The 24206-nt window shown below is 30.9% G+C and overlaps 1 protein-coding gene across 5 annotated transcripts in view; it reads right to left on the bottom strand.

Moving 5' to 3' along the window:
* The window catches only part of LOC142226103 (uncharacterized), a 73634-nt gene that overhangs the window by 7980 nt on the left and 41448 nt on the right, over positions 1 to 24206 (bottom strand). The window contains exon 1 of one of the 5 annotated variants that reach the window (XM_075295978.1): positions 9026 to 9446. The exons of the other annotated variants lie outside the window; for them this stretch is intronic. Coding sequence (XP_075152093.1) covers positions 9026 to 9098 — 73 coding nt within the window. The 5' untranslated portion in view covers positions 9099 to 9446. Of the gene's footprint in view, positions 1 to 9025; positions 9447 to 24206 lie in introns of those variants that run through there. 5 annotated transcript variants of the gene reach the window in all.

Raw genomic sequence — 24206 nt, 5'->3', positions numbered from 1 at the left:
TTTATTGTATATCATAAGCCATAGTTTTGTGTATACACCCTCACAAAAAATAGCTTCTGTAACATATACTCCCAAACATATTTTGGTATATACATATACATTTTTGGGTATTGCCCAAACATTTATATGTTTGATCTCTTCCAATATATAATATGTTTGAAAGCATATTGGTCTAAACAATATATGTTTGGGTAGTCTAAGTTCCAAACATTTTGTATTTTTGCATCCAAATTCAATAATGTTGTCTTCTAAAAAACAATATGTTATTATGTGAACATATAAAATTCTCCCAAACAATATTGTGCTCAAAATTTTATTTATTTATTTATATATTTACAATCATAATGAATTATGAAAATAAACAGGTAATATAGGTGCTAACAACATAGGTTTTCGACCTGAATGCTCAAAATTTTGTTTCTGCCTAATTGTATATTCCCCCAGATCTTTCTCACTTCCACGAGAATTTTTAGTTCTTAGCACCTTTTTCTGTAATACAAACATTGTAGAAGAAATTATTCAATTTTATGATTTTTATTTTATTTTAATTTTACCTTTTGCCGGACGGGGATTCGAACAGCGGACCACACAGTTTGTAAGGATCAAAGAAGTAGCTGATCAATTGCCCAAGGAAAAATAAAATGTTAATTTTGTAATAACAAGCAACAACCACCAAACTTAATTCAATATCGCTCCCTGTTAAATAGCGCTCCAAGCTACTAAACACATATATGTTTATAGGCTATTTCTAAATTAATATATGTTTGCATCCAAGCATATTATATTTACAAACATTTTATGTCCCAAACATAATATGTTCTAACATATTAACATATATGTCCCAAACATGTTATGCTAGTTTATGAACATTATATGCTTGCACTCAAAAATATTGTGCTTAAAAATTTGTGTTCCAAACATATGAAAAACAGTATTTTACATCCGTGTATTATAATAATAATTTTTTGAAATAAAGTACTGGTGGTTATAAAAAATTGACATGTATTGTACGAAAAATTTCTTAGTTGTATACAGGCATGCTGTACCTTCAATTCCTCAATTTATCTACTTTTTTGAAAATTAGACAAACAGTTTATTTGAAACCAATTTCTTAATATAGGTTTCCCAAAAACTTGTTCATTTTTCCGGATAGCAGGAATATTTTGAATGAGTGTAAATACATGCTTCCCACAGCGTAGTAATAATGAACTAAAATACGATGCAATTCATAAACTAATTTATTAGAAAATCATGAACTTATCTAGATGAAAAAAATCTTTGGTGTCAAATCATGGTCATTCTTACTATCGGTTAGTTCATTTTTCGTAAACAATAGTTAACTTTTTTTTCGGTGAACTCAGTACATCATTTACAAGCCACCGCAAGCATTAGCTTCTGAGTTTAGTTAAAAAGAAAATTAATGGAATTCAAGCTTAATGTTGGCGAGCTCAAAGATCTCAAAGTGCACAAAATGGAAAAAAAACTTGAAATGATTCGTCCTGGCTCGGATTAAATGTAATTCATACAGACACTGTCCATTTGGAACTAAAGCAGAAAAGAACGTTTTTTTTTTCTTTGGGATTTCAAATGGAGCTCACTGCAATTATTGTCAAAGACAATTAAATTTTACACTGATAGATAGATAAATATTACGAAAATTGTGGCAAATTCCAGACAAACCAAGATGATCGAAAAAATAAAATTGAAATGAAATGAATATGTACACACAAAATCGCCTCTACAACATATACTCTCAAACATATTCTGCTTCAAGCATATATATTTTCAATGTGTTCAAACAAAAAAATGTTTGCATTGTGCAAAACTATTATGTTTCACCCTAAGCATATCTTTTTTAAGAAAAATCTAAATTAAAGTTTGCATCTATAAATTTAAGAAAATGTAATATCCCAAACATAATATGTTCAAACATGTGAACATATATGTCCCAAACATGGTATATTATTTTATAAATATTATATGCTTGCACTTAAAAATTTTAGTTCCAAACATATAATTATAATTATACCCAAATATATGAAAAACAGTCGTTTTCGTCCGGGCAGATGTCTATCTGTCTTTCTAACTCAAAAAATTCTAAACTAACATTCCTTCCATTTCATTTCAAAAATAATTAAAACTGTGGAATCAATATGCGTATGCAGAGAATACAGATTGATTGTGACAACCGAATTTATTGCCAACCTCCTTTTGACAGTTGCAACTACTATCAGTTGGCAGTTGTGTCAGCCGAATGATTCGGTCAACACAACTAATAACACATACTGTGTTGGTTGGGTCTGCCGACGACATCGGTTGTGTTGCCTAACCATAAGAATACTCATGACCGAATTAAAAAACCAATTCTTTCCAAATAAATATTTTATTTAAATGTGTGGATAGTGGTACAAATTATTCCAAATACAATGTATTTGATATCAAAAGATGAAAATTGATTTTTTTGCGACGATGATTGACCAAAGCGGCAAAAAAATCTTTGGTAAAAAACAAAATAAACATTGATTCATAAATTGATTCATACAAATAAAAACCACAGAAAGATCGGCCGGGCCGAATCCTATACTCGTGTACCCAACACCATAAGGAAGACTCATCTGGACCGATTTTATGGGCGTAAAATGGTTTAAATCGGTTACTATCAGGAATTTAGCAGATTACAAAAATTAAATCTGTGATTGATACATAATTTTTGAATCGATTTAAAATGTAATACTATTAATTTTTATCAATCCCTTATTGTTGTTAAACATTTCATCAGAATTACACAATATTCGGGAAAACTTCCACAATAAATTTGTTATTGATTTAAAAATGGTCTTATGTCAAAATTTGCAATAAAATGAAAGAGGAACATCCAATAATGAAATTTCGCTTGGCCTTAGCACTCTGCCAATCAAGTTTATGGTCCACAACAAGTGAAGAAAGGGAAACATAGGGTTTCGAAATTTCGATCTCGAAATATTTGCGCGTAGAATTGTTTGACAACTTCAGCTACTTTTCTTTGGAGTTCCGCGACGTTATAGTCTATTGGCGTTTTCTTTTCTTGTAAAAAATGCACACTTTTTTTGCATTTTGCCCGGAAAATGTACTCTTTAGGTTCTTTTCTAAAAAAAACAGGCAAAAGTGCGAAAAGGCTTTGAATTCTGTTGTGAAAATAGCGCCACGCATAGAGGCAAATTACGGGCATTTTCAGCACTGCCAACAAACGAGGGTGCTGCCATTGCCCTGTTTCCTTCTTTGAATTCTTTTCTGCCCGCTGCACTTTTTTAGGTTGCTGGTAACATTTTAAAAATGCGCATTCTGTACAGACAAAATGAAGGCAAAGCAATTTTTTCAGAAAAGAAAACACCATATGTTTCGAATGTATGTGGTTTGGTCACATTACTCGAAACTACACACAGAAAACAGTTTGGTGGAAATTTCATTATAGCTGTAAAATCTTCGTTGTTATAACACATTTTCAATTGGGTCACTAAAGATTCGGTATTTGCAATAAGTATTCTTGTCCTTATAAAGAATGAAAGTGCTTTGTACGGAAAGATAGTTCCGAGACAAAGTATACGGTTGTGTCAGCCAACACTATTGATCTACAATAAATCATTTCCCCGATGATTGTCACAACTGGCATGAAGTAGTTATTCAAAACCAATATTCGGTAATGAGCACCGACTATTGATGATGGAAATAGAATTTATAAGAAAATTTCGACATTCGGTTATGAAGCCTGAATATTATTTGAAAATCTCTCAAATGTCAAAAGTATTCACAAGTAAATTGAAAATTGTATTTTAATTTTGAAGAACAGGATATATTTGTACGGAAATAAGGAAATTGAATTGAAAACGAATACAAATGGTAAGAAAATTTGAGCAAATAATTTGACTTATTAATGCCATTCAATATTTCTTTATTTTAGTAGTTCCGGGGAATGTGCCCAAAACTCATACGTAATAAATAAGGAATACGACATCGTGGACCACCAATGAAAACGAACAAAAGTTTTGCAACAATTCTACGAGTATGCGGAAATACTTCCACATCGAAACCTGGCAAAATTATATATGGGTTTAATTTTTAAAGATATGAGACGTATACAACATTAAGGTGAGTACTATGTTCGGTTTTCGAGTAGAAATTCGCTTTATTTTCGCGATTATTTTTTCTGAAATAATCAAAACTGTAAATGAAAAGTCAAGCTGAAATCTAGAGGAACAAGAAACTGCGCATCAACTCGAAAAGCGAACATAATACTTACCTTTAGTTGGTGTTCCTCTTTGAAAATATCTAGATTTCGATGTAAGTCCTTATTTTATTCAATAGTAAATTTTTAATGAAAGTTGTCCCAAATATTGTGTAATTCTTGAGAGATTGGTAAAAATTAATACTTAAATATTTTGTACTTATATTAACTTGTATATTTAAATAAAATTAAATATAATATACAGCTGGGAAGGAATTGATTTTAATTTCGGCCATGAGTGTTAATAAAGTTGGGCAAAACAACCGAATGGTAAAGGTAGAGATAACCGATGTCGTCGATAAACCCAACCAAAACATACCGACTGATTCGGTCGACACAACTGCCAATTGATAGTAGCTGCAACTCCCAAAAGGAGGTTGGCATAATTTTGGTTGCCACAACATATCTGTATTCTCTGTAAAATAAATGGATATTACATGGCATTAATATTAATTAATGTTTGCTGAAACCCATCTCACCATTTGCATTCTTTTTCCAGAAATATATCCTTCCACCCTTCATAACCGAATGTAGAAATTTTCTTACAAATTCTATTTCCATTATCAACAGTTGGTGCTCATTACTGAATACAGGTTTGGAATAACTACTTCATGCCAGTTGTGGTAATCATTGGTGAAATTGTTTATTGTAGACTAATAGTGTTAATTGACACAACCATATACTTTGACTAGGAACTACCTTTCCGTCCACAATACTTTCAATCTTTCTAAGGAAAAGTATACTTATTGCAAATACTGAGTTTTTGGTGACCCAAATGAAATTGTGTTAGAAGAACGATCTTTTTACTGTCATAATGGAATTTCAACCAAAACATTTTCTGTGTGTATCTCAACGAACATTTTTAGTATATAGGGAAAACTACGAAATATGACAGTTCATTTAGTATATAAGCTATGCACCGGGAAAATGTCCTAAAGGCAGTATTGAAACCCTGAACAGGCAAACATTTCGCCGCTGAGCATCAGAGATGGTCCGAGTAGGAATTTTTTGGGTTTCTACCGTCATTTTTGGGGTTTGTCATTGAGCTTAAAGGCCGGTGCTCTGTTCGGTTTTTGCGTTGAAACTCCATACAAAACCAAAAAATGCGAAAAACTAGCGAAATGTTTTCCATTTGTGATACTTTGTTTTTTTTTTCGAGTTGAAAATTGACGTAAATCGATCAGTCAGTATTTTCATAACATGGCGCCATTTGCAATGTGAATTAAGAACTAATTTATTTACTAAACTGATTTTTGTGAATTTATAATTCAAAAGTGAATCGGATTATTATTTAAAAATGCAATCTGATCGATTGATAAAACAAAGTATAACATGGAGTTGTATTTCCGTAATAAACTAGCAACCAACATCTAGCCGCTCGCTACTATATTGTAGAACATAAATAATGTATAAAACATGAAATTTAAACACAAATGTTAACTAAATAAAAGCTTTATTTGGTGTATTATATTTTACAATCGTTTTTGTACTGGGCATCGGGATAATAAACACAAAACAAAATTTTAACAAAAGGGGCATAGCAACCCAGCAAAAAAATTTGGAAGTTCTTCCAAAGGCACAACTTTAAAAGCACTTCCAGAAGATGCACTCCCCATGATGTTCTTTATTTTAACTACCCAGGAAGTTCTTTTAATTCAATTTTTTATAACATGGTTTTTTTATACTTTGCATGGGTAATTTTGACTTTTTTGTTTCAAGTAGGTTAAAAACAAAGTAAGAATTCATAAAATGGTACAAATCATTTAAATTTTGTCGAAAAGAATGCTACATCCAATCTGAAAAAATTGTGAATTTTTGAAAATATTTGAGGTCAAACGTTTCCGACAAGCGTTAGAATCCATTAAAAATTATAAAAAATTATAAAAATTATTTATTTGACATTGAATTGAACATTGAATTCGGATCACACCTAAAGATGTGATGCAAATTCAGTGCAACGGCTGTTGATATGGAGGACTTCCGTCCTATGACAAGCCCATGTTAAATTCATCGCTTCTGCGTCAATTTTGCACCACTTCCGGATCCAAAAAGAACATTTTCATTACTTTTTTGGCGACGCTTTTTTTGTTGGGAATTGTTGTGGCAAAACAAGCATTAGCACTTCAACCAACATGTATAGTACCGGGGTAGCAATGAATGGAATCACAAAAATTAATTGCTATGTTCCAAAAAATAAAATGCAGCATTGTAAAATAACTTCTGCTTCTTCTTTTTCAATTTAATTATTATGTATGCCAGTACCAAATACCAGTATATAACGTAATAAACGTAGTAAATGTCAAAAACAACTATTTTTAATATCCTAAGTCATGAAATCATCATATTGAAGTATTTTAGATTTGTTTATAAGGAAAAGGCTTTCTCAAACCAAGTAAGACATAAATGGGTCTAAAAAAAATATACTGCACAAAAATATTTATATTGTAAAAAAGTAAGTACTTTACGAAGGTGCTAATCTGTTTTTCTTTTAATGAAAAGGCATTCGTAAATACAAAAATTTTAAATAATTACGATACGAAGGTTTACAACGTTTTCGACGTATGGTAAAATACGTCGTAAATTTATGTCAAATACCTTACAGTTTACGAGGATGAATATTACCAAATGACTCAGCACTCGCCAAAATATTCTGATCTCTTCCCCGTTGGACTTGTGCGCTCTGGAAGCTTTGGAGAGTAAGATTGGCACAAAATTACAAAGCGTCGAGGACAGCTCATCTGACAAGCGTGTTGTATTTGTCGTCGCGGAAAAAATGTTTCACCTACAGCCTATCGCTATGGTTATATTTACACGCAAAAAAATAATTCTTTCCTCCCAAACGAAATTTTAGACAAACAAAGTTCGTTTCTCATTTGCTTTTCGCTGTAAGGAAGTGTATTTGGAAGAAAAGTATATACTTTTTGTGATAAACGTTTATTCTTTTCCAGGATGTAAAAACAATTTCATAAAGAATAGCTCAAAAAAAAAACATTATTTTCTTGCTAATTGCATTGTCCCTCACATCTTTCTCACATCCACGAGGATTTTTAGTTCTTAACACCTTTTCCTGTAATACCAACAATGTAGAAGAAATTAAACGATTTTACAAATTTTTAAAATTTTTTTTACCTTTCGCCTGGACGGAGAATCGAACCGCGGACCATGCACATTGTAAGCCAGCACACTAACCACTGAGCTATGTACCTGTTATGGTCATCAATAGATAAATATCAATATAAGTTATATTTATATAGCATAGCTTGCGACGCCCACGAACCGAATAAACAAAGTTTATTTAACAGAAACAAACATTTAGTTTGGCACCGTGGAGCAGTGGTAGCTACGTCCGACTCTCATGCCAATGGTCGTGGGTTCGATCCCTGCTTCGGCCAAAGTTTTTTTTTTTGCTTTTGTTTTTTTTTTACATATATTCCAGATATATTCGGAAGATTCCGAAAAAATGTTCAACATTACATTGTACTATATTAAATTTTGAACTGTAAAATGTGTCTTATTAAAGACCTAAAGTCAGAAAAGAACAGTGTTTGATATAAACGAAATGGACTGTGTTGTTATTTCAAAAATAACTTTTTTTATTGAAAAAATAAAAATTTTGTAACAAACGAATTTTTTTGGTGATAAAAGTTTAAAATTTTCGAAGCAATTCAAAAAACTCTAACAAAAGAAAAACGTTTTCGGTACACGTTTTCCAAACGTTTTTTTTCTTTGCGTGTACACACTAATGATACATTTAAATTTGAATTTATTACTTTTTTTCTTTTTCTTCATATGCTATGAGAGTCCTTTCAAAACTTGTTAACGAAAACTTAAATTTCCAGATTCAAGTAGAAATTATTATATTTTCCAAGTAAAAATTGTTTCGGAATTACCACATTCCTCATCAGCATCCTCTACTTGCCGCAAAACTATTATCAACCAATTATCAGAATAAATTCGGGTATTTCACTCAACCCCAAGTGAACTACACTTGAACCTTCCGAAAAAAGGTTTGATTTGCCAAACACAAATCATCGATTTGAATGTAGTTGGTTGGGTTTGTTTTTGAGCGTGCTTCCTCTATCTTCATTCGTTTTGTTTGCTATTGTTGGTTTCTCTTTAATCATTATTGTTGTTTTTGATCTAAGCTTAAAACCATGTATTGAGTAAACTACAAGTGTGGAATGTGGTAATTCCGAAACAGCTGTACATCCAACCATCTTGCAGTCTATAGGGCTTTGCCCAAATAAATTTGACAAGCATACTTTTCCCCTGTTTGTTAAGCTACACTTGTAGTTTAGTCAATGCATGGTTTTAATCTGAGATCAAAAACAACAGTAAAAATTGTCTTTAAAAAAATGTGTGAGAAGATACCTCCTATTTTTGAACTATTTTTGCTTTGTAGTCAAGTTTGCATCTTGACAAAAAATTGAAAGACAATTTCATTAATTTTAAAGAATTTCATTTCAAGAATTATTAAAACCAATTTGACCTTAGTCAATCAAGTTTTTCTTTTATGTGAAAATACAAATTTTTAAGTCGAATCACTTAAGTTTAATGACCAAACAACTTTATTGAACAGTTTATCGCCTTTGGTCAAGAAGCAAAAAACGTATTCGTGTTTAAGGACATTAAATCTTTCGCATCAAGGCAATATTTTTCTCAGTGTACATTTTATTTATGAAGATATTTAGAAAATATATGTTAAGGAGAATAGTTTATTAAAAGGTGTCTTTCACTTCTATGATATTTTCTTGGAATATTTACCATTTGCTTCCTCAGCATTCACTACCCGTAAAATAAGCAATGAGAACACGATTAGATTTTGTATCGAAAACATTTTATCTTCAATATCAGACACTTAGTATTTTAGTATGACTGTTCCAATGTGATACCGATTAATGACTAATGTTCGATTAGCCCTTCCTTGAAGGAAGAAGAATAAAAATACAGATTCGCAGCTGGTTTATCTTCCTTCTTATTTGTTGTTTTTTCTCACTCTCTTATCAAATCGAGTCACTATTTATCTTGTAAAGAACCCCCCTTTGGGTGCATTCACATTGAACTGAAACCCCGATTTAATCGCTTGAGTTCGATTTGGCAGAAATTGAGTTCAATAACAAAAGCGAGCAAATATTTGTCCGTGTACTTGAAGTCGTATAAGCCAACTGAAACATTCCAACATTGGTGCAATTCGTCCGAACTTAAGAGTTTGAATTATTGCCAGAGAATGCATGTTTTCTCGGACCCCGTCTTGCCTCGTCCGTCACCCGCTATACAACAACAGTTAGTAAATCAATATTTGGAAAATGTCCTGTACTTTAATACATACTACATGTACAACATCCAACATGTGTTTGTTCTTTGTGGGAAATTTTTGTTGGTACTAGCAACGTCCGAGCGACCGTCGGCCATGCAAACAAACATACATCACCTATGGAGATATATATGACCGTCGCTAGCATTCAACCTGAGCAATTATAAAGTTAAATAAAATCCATGTACACATGAATGAATTGCTCTGTATGGCTTTATTCTTTCATAACCCAGCATATATTTTATTGTATTAAGAGAAGTCCAGTCCAGATATCCAGTTTTTTTATTTATACTTGACTCTTATTATATATGAAACACCAAAACACCAATGAAAAATTGAGAAAAATTTTAAATAAATTAGTTTTATTTAATTTATACAAATGACAGCACAACTTGATACCTAATTTCCGGTTCTGAACTGTACGCAAATTGTGATTGCTTAAACAAAAGTAAACCTAACGTATCATTAAACAGCATAGTTCATTATATGCATGGTTTACATAGATTTCCAAGAAAATCCTTTCCTCCCAGTAGAGATTATAGACTAACGAGTATTGTTACGAAATTTCTTTTCGCGGTAAAAAAAATATTGTTTGCCTAGCATATTGTTTTCTGAGAAGTAATATTCCATCCCGCTATAAAATCCTAGGCTCTATGTTCCTTAACTCGACAACGGACTTAGATTGCTGCAAATCTGTCAACGAAATGGGCGAGCTGTACAATATTCACCTAATATGCACTGTTAGAAAAATATGTTTTTCATATGTTACGATATAAACAAATTGTGTTTTTTTTTTAACACAATATATTTAAGTGCAAAAATATAATGTTCCTAAACTACCATTAAATGTTTGGGACACATATGTTAATATGTTAGAATATATTAAGTTTGGGACAAGAATGTTTCATAAAAATAATATGTGTGAATGTAAACATATATAAATTTACAAATTTAGAGTAAACATATACTATATTATTATTCAGGGAGCGACAGAGAGGGAGAGAGTATAGGGAAAGAAATAGAGATGGAAACCGGGAGGGTTGACGGAAGATATCAACATAACAAAGCGAGAGAATCAAAAGAAAACAATTTTTGTGAAACTGCTTGTATGGTGTTTCGGAAAACTGTTTTATGAGTTCATTAGTTTTGCACTGTTAGAAAAATATGTTTTTCATATGTTCCGATATAAACAAAATATGTTTCGGGCAAAATTTTAAAACACAATATATTTAAGTGCAAACATGTAATGTTCCTAAACTAACACTAAATGTTTGGGACATCTATGTTAATATGTTAGAATATATTATGTTTGGGGCATGAATGTTTCATAAAAATCATATGTGTGAATGCAAACATATATAAATTTACAAATTTCGACTAAACATACATATGTTGTGATATTTTATTCAAAGCGATAGAGAGAGTATAGAGAAAGAAATAGAGATGGAAACCGGGAGAGTTGACGAAAGATATCAACATAACAAAGCGAAAGAATCAAAAGAGAAAAATTTCTGTGAAACCGCTTGTATGTTGTTTCGGAAAACTGTTTTATGATAAGGCCAAAAATTTGATATGCTTAAGTCTAAATATTATTTAATTTGAATAAAGAGAATAGACATTCGGAACAAAGAGAATGGACATTTGAAAAACAAACAGCATATGTTTTCGCCTTGAGAGCAGCATTTTATGTATGTGTGGACATGTGTTTTGTTTATCATTTTGGCATTATGGGCACAATTTCTCGTTAAAAGAAATCTGGGGTCTTCATAAAAATAACGAAAGGGCACTATACCCTTTTTAGAGTTGGGACCATTAGTAGCTAGGGGGGGGGCTATACCCCCCCCCCCCTAGCTAAAGCTTTATAGACTGAACTTATAGGTTCAACTAATGTTTTATTTCATAAAATTGAATAAAAAATAGACATCAAAATAACTCGACAATCAATTTATAATAGAGCAACTAAAAGTACCCTACGGGCAAATTGCCACTGACGAACCTATCACAGAATTGGTACCTGTGCTCCAGTTAGTTGCAATTTTCACATTTGGTGAAATAAAATGATCAGAATAACCTTTTGTTCGACATATTTCAAAAGATTTTTTCATTTCGGGTTCGATTAGGATCCCAATTTGAAAGAGATTTCTAAGAGTTTGTCCGAGACTGGTTCCTGAGGACCTGTTTATGGGTCGCTCCTGCTAAATTGTCCCAAGACGTGTCCTTTGGGATGAGTCCAAGACGCGTCCTAAAATGTAAGTTTACTCCGTCAATGACAAACCCATGTTAAAGTGGACGGTCCCTTCCATACGTTTTGATCAGAACTGGGACTGGTCCATACACACCAGGGACTAGTCCTGTACCAGTTCTGTGGTTGATCCATTTCCCGTAGGGTAGTTCCACATTTTTCCCAGCAAAAAATTGGGTGTTGTTCTAAAGGCACAACTTTAAAAGCACTTCCAAAAATGTCTTCACAAAGAAGATAACTATTTTAACTACATAGGATTTTTTTACTACATTTTTTTATATTTTAATGTTAATTAATTATTAATTTTTCAAATAGTTTAAAAAAGGAGTAAGAATAAATAAAATGGTACAAATTATTCAAATTTTGCCACAAGAATGCTAAATCCATTATAGATAAATCGATAATATTTGAAAAAACGTTTCAAACAAGCGTTAGAATGCATTAAAAATCATAAAAAAGTATAAAAATTATTTATTTGGGAAAATATCACAAAATTTTTAATTCACATTCAAACCACTGAATTCGGATCACACCTTAAGAAGTGATGCAAATTCATTGCAACGGTTGTTGAAACGGTGGACATTCGTTCTATGACAAGTTCATATTACATTCATCGCTTCTCCGCCAATTTTGTAGTACTTCCAGACCCAAAAACAACATTTTCACTTCTTTTTTGGCGTCGCTTTTTTGCAGCATTATTAAGATATTAATTTATGAAAGAATAGTTTCAATATCAATTACTATTTTTTATTCAACTAAATCATAAGTTCAACCACAGCTTTATTTCATAAATATCAGACTTCTACCACAACCCAAGTAATTCGATTGTGCATGAAACTCTTTAGTGGAACTTTGTGCGTTGTACTAGTATATACTTGTTTAATTTTTATAAAAATGTAAAATCGTAAATAGGTTTTCAAATTCTGTGGGGGGGCTACAATTTTTCTGGGGGGGGTCTAAGCCCCCCTCCCCAGAGGCCTTCCTACGCTTATGGTTGGGACAGTAAAATGAAATAATGAGGAAATAGTGAAAAATTACACAGTAAAATGTATAAAAACAAAGTTTTGTTCCTCTTTAATAATAAGTAGTCCACGAGGAGTTAACGGACACCTTCAAATATAAAAGCGGACATTAAGTTCGAGTTTTGCAGCTAAAACAATTTAAAAAGTTTATTTTCTTTAAAATGAATTATTAAAGAAAAATAAGAGGCATTTTAGAGCGAAGGTGTTCAATGCTAGTAAAAAACTGTTCACGCCTAAATAAATGTATGTTTATATTATAAAATTATTTATGTATGTTTATACTCGACTCCACGTTCTTCTTTTGTTAGAGTTTTTGAATTCCTTCCAAATTTTAAAGTTTTGTACCAAAAACAGTTTTTTGCTACAAAATTGTTATTTTTGCAATAAAAAAATAATATTTTATCCAAAAATCAGTCAATTTCGTTTATATCAAGCACTGTTACTGACTATAAATCTTTAATAACCCACATTTCGAAGTTTCATTATAAAAATTTAATATAGTATAAATATAAATGTGTAAATTAAAAAAAGTGTTCGGTCGGAGCAGGGATTGAACCCACGACCCTTTGCATGAAAGGCAGACATGCTAACCACTGCTCCACGTGGCAAACAAATGTATGTTTCTGTTATATAATGTTATGTTTGCATGGGCTCGTGGGCGCTGCAAACTATACGATATAAATGTAACTTATAATTATCTACTGGTGACTATAACAGGTACTTAGCCAAGTGGATAGTGTGTTGGCTTACAAACTGTATGGTCCTCGGTTCGATTCTCCGTGCAGGCGAAAGGTAAAATTTAAAAAAATTATAAAAGTGAATAATTTCTTCAACATTATTTGTATTACAGAAAAAGGTGCCAAGTACTAAAATATTTCGTGGATGTGAAAATTACGAGTATGTTAGGGAATGAGCACAATCGTCTTTGCGAAAAATTCTTCCAAGCATATAATATTTTTGGGCTCAAAATGCTTCCAAACCTATAATATGTTCACATAAAACAAACATATTAATGTTTCGGCAGTATCCAATAATATATGTGCTTCCTGCAAAATATGTTTGGAACATATGTTAAAGAAGTGATTTTTTTTGAGGGTGTGGATATGCGCTTGGCATGTTAACAAGGTTTCGCCAAAAATTTGATATTTGTAATTTGATATCGTATTCGGAGTAAAGAGAATAGTCATTCGGAATCAAGAGAATATACATTTAAAACAAAGAGCATGTGTTTTCACCATGAGAGCAACAATTTAAGTATGTGTGGACATGTGTTTTATTTATCATTTTGGCATTATGGGTACAAGTTTTTTGCTTGGTTCGTCAAAAGAAATCGGAACGTACGACGAGGAAGTCAAAATATTTAGGAAAAAAGGATATTAAAAAAATTATTTCTCATTTTAGCGGCAAAACTCCAATCTCTAAAAGCAGAATAACATAATTGTATTATTATAACTTAATACCGGCCTTAAAGTTAAAAATGAAATTAAGTACAAAATTATTCGTTAATAATTGTTCATATTTATTTGTATTTTTAAATACTATAAATTTTAAATGCATTTAAAATAGTGTTAAATGCTAGTAAAAAATAGTTCATGCCTAAATAAATTGATCAGATTTTTGTTATAAATTTATGTTTATATTGTAAAATTATTTATGTTTATACTCGACTTCATTTTCTTCTTTTGTTAGAGTTTTTGAATTTCTTCGAAAATTTCAAACTTTTATACCAAAAACATTTTTTTTACAAAATTGTTATTTTTGCAATAAAAAAATAATATTTTATCCAAAAGCTCAGTCCATTTCGTTTATATCAAGCACCGTTATTTTCTGACTGTAAATCTTTAATAACACACATTTCGAAGTTTCATTTGTAAAAAATTAATATAGTAATATATAAATTTAAAAAAAATTGGTGTTTGGTCGGAGCAGAGATTGAACCCAGGATCCTTTGCATGCAAAGCGGGCATAGTAACCATTGCTACACGTGGTCAATAAATGAAAGTTTATGTTGAATAATGTTTTGTTTGCATCGGCTCGTGGGCGCTGCAAACTATGCTATATAAATGTAACTTATAACGATAATTGTATATTGGTGACTATAACAGCTATGTAGCGCAGTAGATAGTGTGTTGGATTACAAAATGCAAAATTTAACAAATTAAATTGAATAATTTCTTCTGTTTGTATTACAGAGAAAGGTCCTAAGAACTAAAAAATCTCGTGAAAATGAGAAAGATTTGAGGGAATATGCAATTAAGCAGAAATAATTTAAATTATTCCAAGCATATAATATTTTTGGGTTCATAATGCTTCCAAACATATAAAATTTTTACATAAAACAAACATAATAATGTTTCGGCAATATCCAATAATATATGTGCTTCCTGCAAAATGTGTTTGGAACTTATGTTAGAAATGCAATTTTTTTGAGGGTGTGGGTGCCTGGCCACATAAACATACCACGGAACTGCGAAGCGGATGAGTTAGCAAGGCTAAGAACTACCGTACATACTGCACTGGGAACTAGAATGTGGAAGCTTATACTTCATGAGAGTGCTGTAATGATGCTGAATGTCCGATGGGAATGGGAGTTTGCAAAAACTATTTGCGTGAAGTATAATCTATCATTATGTCAAATATCCTGCATTTTGTGTAAGGCGTTTGCGAATTTTAGGCTCATATATACACGCTCACAAAAACTCGCTTCTGTAACATATACTCCCAAACATATTTTGCTTCAAGCATATATATTTTTGGGTATTGCCCAAACATTTATATGTTTGATCTCTTCCAATATATAATATGTTTGAAAGCATATTGGTCTAAACAATATATGTTTGGGTAGTCTAAGTTCCAAACATTTTGTATTTTTGCATCCATAATGTTGTCTTCCAAAAAACAATATGTTATTATGTGACCATATAATATGTTTGGAAGCATTTTGCACCCAAAAATATTATATGCTTAAAAAAAATTCTCCCAAACAATATTGTGCTCAAAATTTTATTCATTTATTTATATATTTACAATCCTAATGAATTATGAAAATAAACAGGTAATATAGGTGCTAACAACATAGGTTTTCGACCTGAATGCTCAAAATTTTGTTTCTGCCCAATTGTATATTCCCCCACATCTTTCTCACTTCCACAAGATTTTTTAGTTCTTAGCACCTTTTTCTGTACTACAAACATTGTAGAAGAAATTATTCAAATGTATGATTTTTTTTATTTTAATTTTACCTTTTGCCGGACGGGGATTCGAACAGCGGACCACACAGTTTGTAAGGATCAAAGAAGTAGCTGATCAATTGCCCAAGGAAATATAAAATGTTAATTTTGTAATAACAAGCAACAACCACCAACTTAATTCAATATCGCTCCCTGTTAAATAGCGCTCCAAGCTACTAAACACATATATGTTTATAGGCTATTTCTAAATTAATATATGTTTGCATCCAAGCATATTATATTTACAAACATTTTATGTCCCAAATATAATATGTTCTAACATATTAACATATATGTCCCAAACATGTTATGCTAGTTTATGAACATTATATGCTTGCACTCAAAAATATTGTGTTTAAAAATTTGTGTTCCAAACATATAATGTTTATAGCCAAACATATGAAAAACAGTCTTTTTCATCCGTGTAGTTTTAGATCATTGGCGGACCTGGAAAATGTTATATTAAGCAGTCTGTTAATATTTTTGGAACAACATAGTTGGGAAATAATCGGATGGGTTCTACGAAAATAAAACTAGAGGGCCTACACCCTCAAAAAATTGTTTCTCTAACATTTGTTCCAAACATATTTTGCAGGAAGCACATATATTATTGGATATTGCCGAAACATTATTATGTTTGTTTTATGATCATATTATATGTTTGGAAGCATTTTGAGCCCAAAAATATTATATTCTTGGAATAATTTTCTCCCAAAGAAGATTGTGCTCAAAAAAATATATTTCTGCCTAATTTCATATTTCCTCACATCTTATGCTTTTATTATTGTTATTTTTATAGCAAATATAACAATTTTGTTTTTGAAATTTTCGAAAAAAATCAAAAACTCTAACAAAAGAAGTAAGTCGAGTATAAACATAAATAATTTTGTAATATAAACATAAATTTAAATTAAAATTTATCGTATTTAGAAATACAAATAAATATGAATATTTATTAACGAATAATAATTTCATTTTTTACCTTTAAGGCCGGTATTAAGTTCGCATTATCGCTCTATGGCCAAATTTTCACTTTTTCTTTTCTTTAATAATTCATTTTAGGGATCATTCCCCACCAAGTTATAATACAATTTGCCAAAAAAATTATGTTATTCTGCTTTTAGAGATTCGAGTTTTGCCGCTAAAATGAAAAATAATTTTAGCGACAAAACTCGAACTTAATACCCGCTTTTATTTTTGAAAGTGTCCGTCAACTCATCTTGGGCTATTTATTAATAAAGATGAACTAAACTTATGTTTACGAAATCACGAAATTACATCCTCTCATAGAAGAAAACATGAACTAAAAGTAAAGAAGAATATCATTGGCGCCAAACCATGACCATTTTAACCTTACAGTAGTTCGTTCTTACTATTTTTGGGAATCGTACGAAAATATTCGTTTGTTTTAGTTCATATTGAACTTATGTGTACGGTCATTGAACTTTATACCCAAGTCTTGTTTATGAAATGATTGAGACATACTTAAAAATGGAAAATTTCATTGGGCTGTGGAAAATTTCCAAAAAAGTAATAAAATTTAACTATTAGCAAATATTTTTTTACAATAAAAATAAGTTCAATTTAGTGTTAGTTTAACCCTTTCGACCCTAAAGTTGCCTGTGGGCAACTTTTTGTGTTTTGAGACTCACTGTCAGCGTTGTTTTTATTTTTGATCATAAAACTGTAACGGTATCGAAAGCTACAAGTGTTTTCTTCAAGTTGAATAAAAAAATAGCTAATTTGGTTGTCAATTAGCAAATTTTTTTTCATTAGTACGCACGTGCCTCAAGAAAAAAATATTTGCGAATTTGAAAAAAGGTTTTTATACATGTGACTTTTTTCAAAAATTACAACAAAAATGCTAAAAGTTGTTGTAGTACATATCAAATAAAATATTTGTGGGAGTCAAATTTTTGAATTGCAAAAAACCAACATGTGAGAAATTTTTAAAGTTGTAAAGTTGGGCCATTGTGGTAGTAAAATTACATAATTTTGGACATAAGACCTAGAGAAAAAAGGTTTGAAAAACAATGATTTTGAACTTCGATTGGGATGTCCCAGTGACGAGGAATGCGGCGATGATGTGGAGAACATATCTGCAGTGCTGGGGAGGAATATGGAAGGAATCGTACAGAGGGAGGAAGCCATTGATATCGGCCTTCTTGGCAACATACTGGTGGCGCTTTATTATACTTTGGTTTTTTCTCGCCGTCAGTTGAAATGACATGGGTTCAAAACAAAGCATTTCGTGATTCACGCGAAGCCGTGAATGAAATTTAAACTAAATCTGGTGAATTTGCGTGAACGAGACTAAATAAAAATTTGTCGTGCATAAGTAAAAATCAAATTGTGTTCGTGATTGTGAAATCACGCTCATAATAAAAATTCTCGCTCACGATAAATTTCACGTTCACAATAAAATTCGTGTTCACGATAAAATTCACACTCACGATAAAACCGAGACACAAAGAAAAATTAATTGTGCTAATTGTTCCGTCGTGAGTTATGAATGTTAATTACTCATCAGTAATTGCAGCGAGTCATGAGATTTGTCGTGAATCACAAGAATTTTCGTGAATGGTAGTTGTTGTATCACGAACATTTTCGTGAATGAAGAATATTGTCGTGAGTCGCGAGAAATTTCGTGAATTACGAGTATTTTATTTAGCCACCAAAAATTGTCGTGTTCCGAAAATATTCGTGAATCACGAGATTTGTCGTGAATTACGAAAATTGTAGTGAATCGTACGGGAGCGTGAGGCATAAACATTGTTCGTGCATGAGCGTGCGCTGGTACGACTTTTCATTTCGTGAAAAGTCATACTAGCGCGTGAATTCATACCCACATCGCGTGCGCGAGTACAAATATTTCTTCGTGAATGTGCCTGAGTGTGAGTGAAATTTCACTAGCGTGCGCATCCAAGTATATATTTACTGTAAAAATGACAACAAACTTTCAAAAATCCAATAAAACGTAATACGTCTATCACTACAAAACAAACCATTTTATAGTCACAATTGCCCAAAGGCAACATTCTCTACAGCCCAAACGGATGGGCGTGGTGACCCGAAATTTTGGCTAGACGCTTCTTAAATGACTTCAACATGTCATTTAAGAAAAATTTTTAGCTGTACCGATAAAAGGCTTAACTACCGAAATATTTTTCTGTGCATTGTTCAAAAGTCGATACAATTTGCATTGAAGTTGTTTTGTCCTTATTGTTAAGTGATTCGACTTGAAAATGGGTATCTTTACATGAAAGTAAATTTCATTTGACTAAGGACGACTTGGCTTTAATAATTCTGAAAAACTCTTTACAACTAATGAAACCATCTTTAAGTTTGTCGACTTTGTGTATCTTCACTACAAAGCAAAAACGCTGATATGTTTTTCAACCCTCTATTTTAAAGACATTTTTACTTCAAACCTTGCATTATTTCTACTTGAAGTCGAGTCTGTATTTGGAAAATTAAACTGTCGGTAATGATTTAGTATTGATTCCCAGCCAAAGAAACGGACAATTCAAGTAAGTATACATTTAAGAGATAATTCTCTTTTAAATTTGAATTTTGCGTACTTGATTCTAGGAAACAAATTATAATTTATTCGATTCATAAGTTTTTTTCTCCATACATTATCAAAGTCCTTTAAAAAATGATAACGACAAATTTATACTCAACTTCAAGTAGAAATTAAGCCATCTTTCGCGTAAAATACAAATGAAATAAAGCTTTGTTGTCAAGATACAAAAAGTCAATAAACTTAAAGACTTTTTCAGAATTTTTTTTCTTTCGTGTAAAGATACCCAATTTTAAGTCGAATCATTTAATTATAAGAACAAAACGACTTCATTGAGAAGTTTATCGACTTTCGGACAAGAAAAAAAACTTCAGAGAAATACGTCTTTTTCGTTTTTAAGGACATGGAATCTTTGCCATCACGACAATATTTTTCTCAGTGTATAAATTCTCCTGTTATATCTATTTATATGATATATAATCATTTTTCGGATCTGGTCATATCAAATTAGGACCTCAAATTTTTACACGGGATGTCTAAAACATTAATAATAGTATTTCAAGTTGTATCCATTTTTGAATAATTTTCTTGACCAACTAAAATGTGTGCTGAGTCAACTGCCAATAATAAGGACTTCTCTTGTTGAATGTGTCTAAAACAGGTTGTTCTAAATTTTTAATAATGTGAAATTGGAATAGGACACGAAGCGATAGATAGCCTTTAAATTAGTCTCTGTGATATGAACGGGTGATACTTTCACATACCAGTGGAATATAAAATATCATCAATAAAATCGCTACAATACGTAGAATGTCCTTAGCGTGCGTACGTATGTGCAAATGTAAAATTTGTGTCACAGGTCAAAAAGGTGGAAGAAGTACCGTTGAAAATGAATGGATTCAACAACAATGTGATGACAATAATAGACTCACGAACCACATCATTAAATGAACACCCGACACAATGACAGTAAATGCGATTATTTTCAAAACCACATCATGCAAAGGAAATTTCCTATGAACGTCATCATCGTAATGTCAAGACTACTTGTTTCGATAGAAATGTCGATTTACTCAAGAAATCATCGTTTATTTAAAATTTAAATGAGCAAGTTCAAGAAACTTGAGTAAATATCGTTTAAAGCTTTTATAAGGACTATTATCCCCTTTAGCATATAATATCATAGTTATATGTATTTGGAAATGTGTGGAATATTTCAAAAAATTACATTGTTTTGGACTTAAAGTTTTAATTCAGAATATCGAGAAGAAAAACAATCCCAATTAAAAGGATTTTATATATTGTATTAAGTGTCATTTAATAGAACGTTAATCTTAGTAGAATCCAAAGAGTACACTGAAAAAACAGTGAACCGTTTTCCATTGCAAAATGAACTAAACTGTAGTAATATTGACCATGATTTAGCCCCTAAGATTTTTTTCAACTTGTCTAGTTTATAATTTTCTTAAATTTTAGTTCATCTATAACATTGTAGTTTAGTTCATTTTTACAACCCCATAAGATTTATATACCCCTATCAAGTTAAAAAGTCAGTATTATTTTGGTTTACTTGCTTATTTTGTGGGTAACCCGATAATAAAAATTGGTTAACAGTATCTTTAAAATGTCGACGACTAAACTATTTTTAAATCAATCCTTCCACAGTACAGAGAAATTTTATAATTAAAGGAACAACAAACCGTTTTATTATTATGAAAATTTTCATACATTAAAATTAAACTTTCTTTAAACAAAAGTACTTTATTATACAAAATTATGATAAAAGTTCTTAATACAATGTTTTTTGTGAATAAAAATTATGACCACGTGGAACAGAGAGTAGTTCATTTGGACCCGTTGTTTGGACATTTTGACTTATCCTTTTTTTATTCATCGTATGTAATTTTTTCACATATCTTGCTGAAAAAAATGGAAACAATAATGAAAATTGTTAAAAATTAACACCATTTACCCCCATTTTCATGAAGCTCCGTTAGTGCTACGTTAGCTAGCGAACTTTTAAACCATACTATGGACATTTCTGTCACCTTGCCTATATATTCCATATGTCACTTAGGAACTTAACTGCTGAAAAAATTTCTGTTACATTTATCAGGAGAGGAGATATTTGCAATTTACTTTCTGTTAACTGGCAGTTAAGGCCTAACGGAGATACATGAAAATGGCCGTTAATGAAATATAATTTTTAATTCTTGATTTTAGCTTGTAACTTACCATATTTGGGGCATTTTATCAAATGGTGTAAGGAATTCAACTTTTCTTTGGAAAACGTATCTCATAAAATTTGTACCTGAAACAATTAGAGAAATAATGAAGTATTCTAAATAAACTCATAAAACCGTGTTGTTATCGATGTGAAGGATATAATAAAATAAATATTCTAGTTGAAAAAAAGCCAAAGTTTTAATATAAAACTTACCAATTCTCTATTAAATTGTATGCTGAAGGGAAATATAAAAAGTTGTCCAAATTTATTTGGGTTACTCTGAAATTAAACATTTATTTTTTACATTAAATAAAATTATTAAATAGGTTTTCAAAATTCTAATGAAAAAAAAAAAATAATATGCATAAAAAATCAAATATTCTTGATAACCCTAGACAGTTATCATTCGTCAAAACGACGACACGTAATTTCATTTTCGATTTAAAATGCAATTTAGTCTATTGGGAAATGGTAAATTTAAGTTATACTAATTCGGCCGTTTTATGAATTTTTGTTTTATGCTACTTAAAACCAAATTGAATAAGAAAATAAATTCAAGTTTGATTCACTTTTTCGCTCACGATGAAAATTATAGCGTCTTGAAATCAGCCGTAGTCAAAATGACGAAGGATAACGTTAATGTACAAAAAATAAGGATGACTGTCCGGGTTAAAAGAAAGTAAAAGAATCCTTACCAATTCACTATTAAATTACAGGCAAAGGAGTACTAAAAATTTGTCCAAATTTTTAAGGGGTTATTCTGAAATTAAATATTTGTTTTTACATTAAAAATATTACATTGGTTTCCAAAAAAATTGATTAAAGAAATACTAAAACAAGGTATTAAAAACCTGTAATTTTGATGATAAAAAGGTCACAAAAACGTAAATATTCTAGTTGAAATAAAGTCAATTTTTAAAAGAAAACTTACCAATTCTCTATTTTTTAAATTAGTTCGAATCCATCTGGAGTTGCTCTGAAATTAAATATTGTTTTTACAACAAAGAAAAACATTAAACTGGTTTCCAAAAAAAAAAATAATTAACAAATAATAATATACATAAAAAATATTCTTTTTAAAAGAAAGTCATATTAAAAAAATACTTACCAATTTATGAATAAACTATACGCTGAGATATAACAAAACTTTTCCAAATTCATCTGGAATTGAATATTAATTTTTTACATAGAATAATAAAAATTTCAATACACTTTCAATTTCAACATATTTTCCTAAATATTCTTTATAACTTTTTGCTAAACTACCGATAAAATATTAATAACTTCCATTTAAAAGGTTTAATAAACAAACACCAATATATGTCTCAAAATTCCAAAATATTCCATGCCTTTATACTCCCTTGTTGCATACCTACTTAAAAGATGCAACAGCCCACGCCAACGCCAACTATACAACTGAAGCATGCCAAACAAAACCAAGCAAAGCCTAAACATTCCTACAACAACAAAAACACATGTGCCTTTATTGAAAACAACACCTCATCCAGCCAAATAAACCATCCACGAATAACAAACACACACACACACAAACCACTAAATGAACAAAAATAAAAACAACCCCACGCTCATGTATACACAACAAAACTCAAGTAACATCATCTTTACATTAATCACATTCCACTATGCCGATAAAGATCTCTGTACTATGCATTAGTTCATCGCATCTGCTGACAATTTACTCTGAGAATAATATTCGTAAAGGCACACCAGTTTATGAACGATGAAACGTTTAACTTAAAATTTGCAAAATTTTCATGAAATGTTATCTACCATTTTTGACGAAAATGTATATAAATTTAATTACATGTGAACTAAAAATATTTCATTGTGTAATTTTTTACCAACAATTATTAACTATAGGAATAGTCAGTAAGAAATTGCTATCCACTTTCAAGTTCATTTTTCGTAAAAAAATATTTTCTCATACAAAAAAATCTTATAGTAAATTGCACTTATTATTTAGAAAGTACTTTACATTTCACAAGTAGTTTCATAGCATGACAAACGAATTTTTAACTACCAGTTAAGAAAATTTTTAAGGAAATTTCCATCGTATTTTGTAGGCCATGAACTAAACGATTGCTACTTAGAATTTGTAAAATTTCCTTTCGAGTAGTTAATTTTCGTTGAAGATACGAAAAATTAACTAAAATTCTGGAAAATTCTTGTAATAAATTATTGTAAAAATCTTCTTAAATTTACGAGACACTTTTTTTTCTGTGTATGATCAGGAACCCAGGCTCCCCAGCTCTACTAAAATGTAAATGCAATCAGCCCAATATTGGCAACCCGTGCAAAAATTGGGGGTTCTAATCAGGTATGAGAGGTTAATTTTAATATGATAATACAAAAAACGTCTCCAAACA

The sequence above is a fragment of the Haematobia irritans genome, chromosome 2, assembly GCF_050003625.1.
Source record: "Haematobia irritans isolate KBUSLIRL chromosome 2, ASM5000362v1, whole genome shotgun sequence".
NCBI classification, from domain to species: domain Eukaryota; kingdom Metazoa; phylum Arthropoda; class Insecta; order Diptera; family Muscidae; genus Haematobia; species Haematobia irritans.
This window is presented reverse-complemented; position numbering and strand designations above follow the sequence as displayed.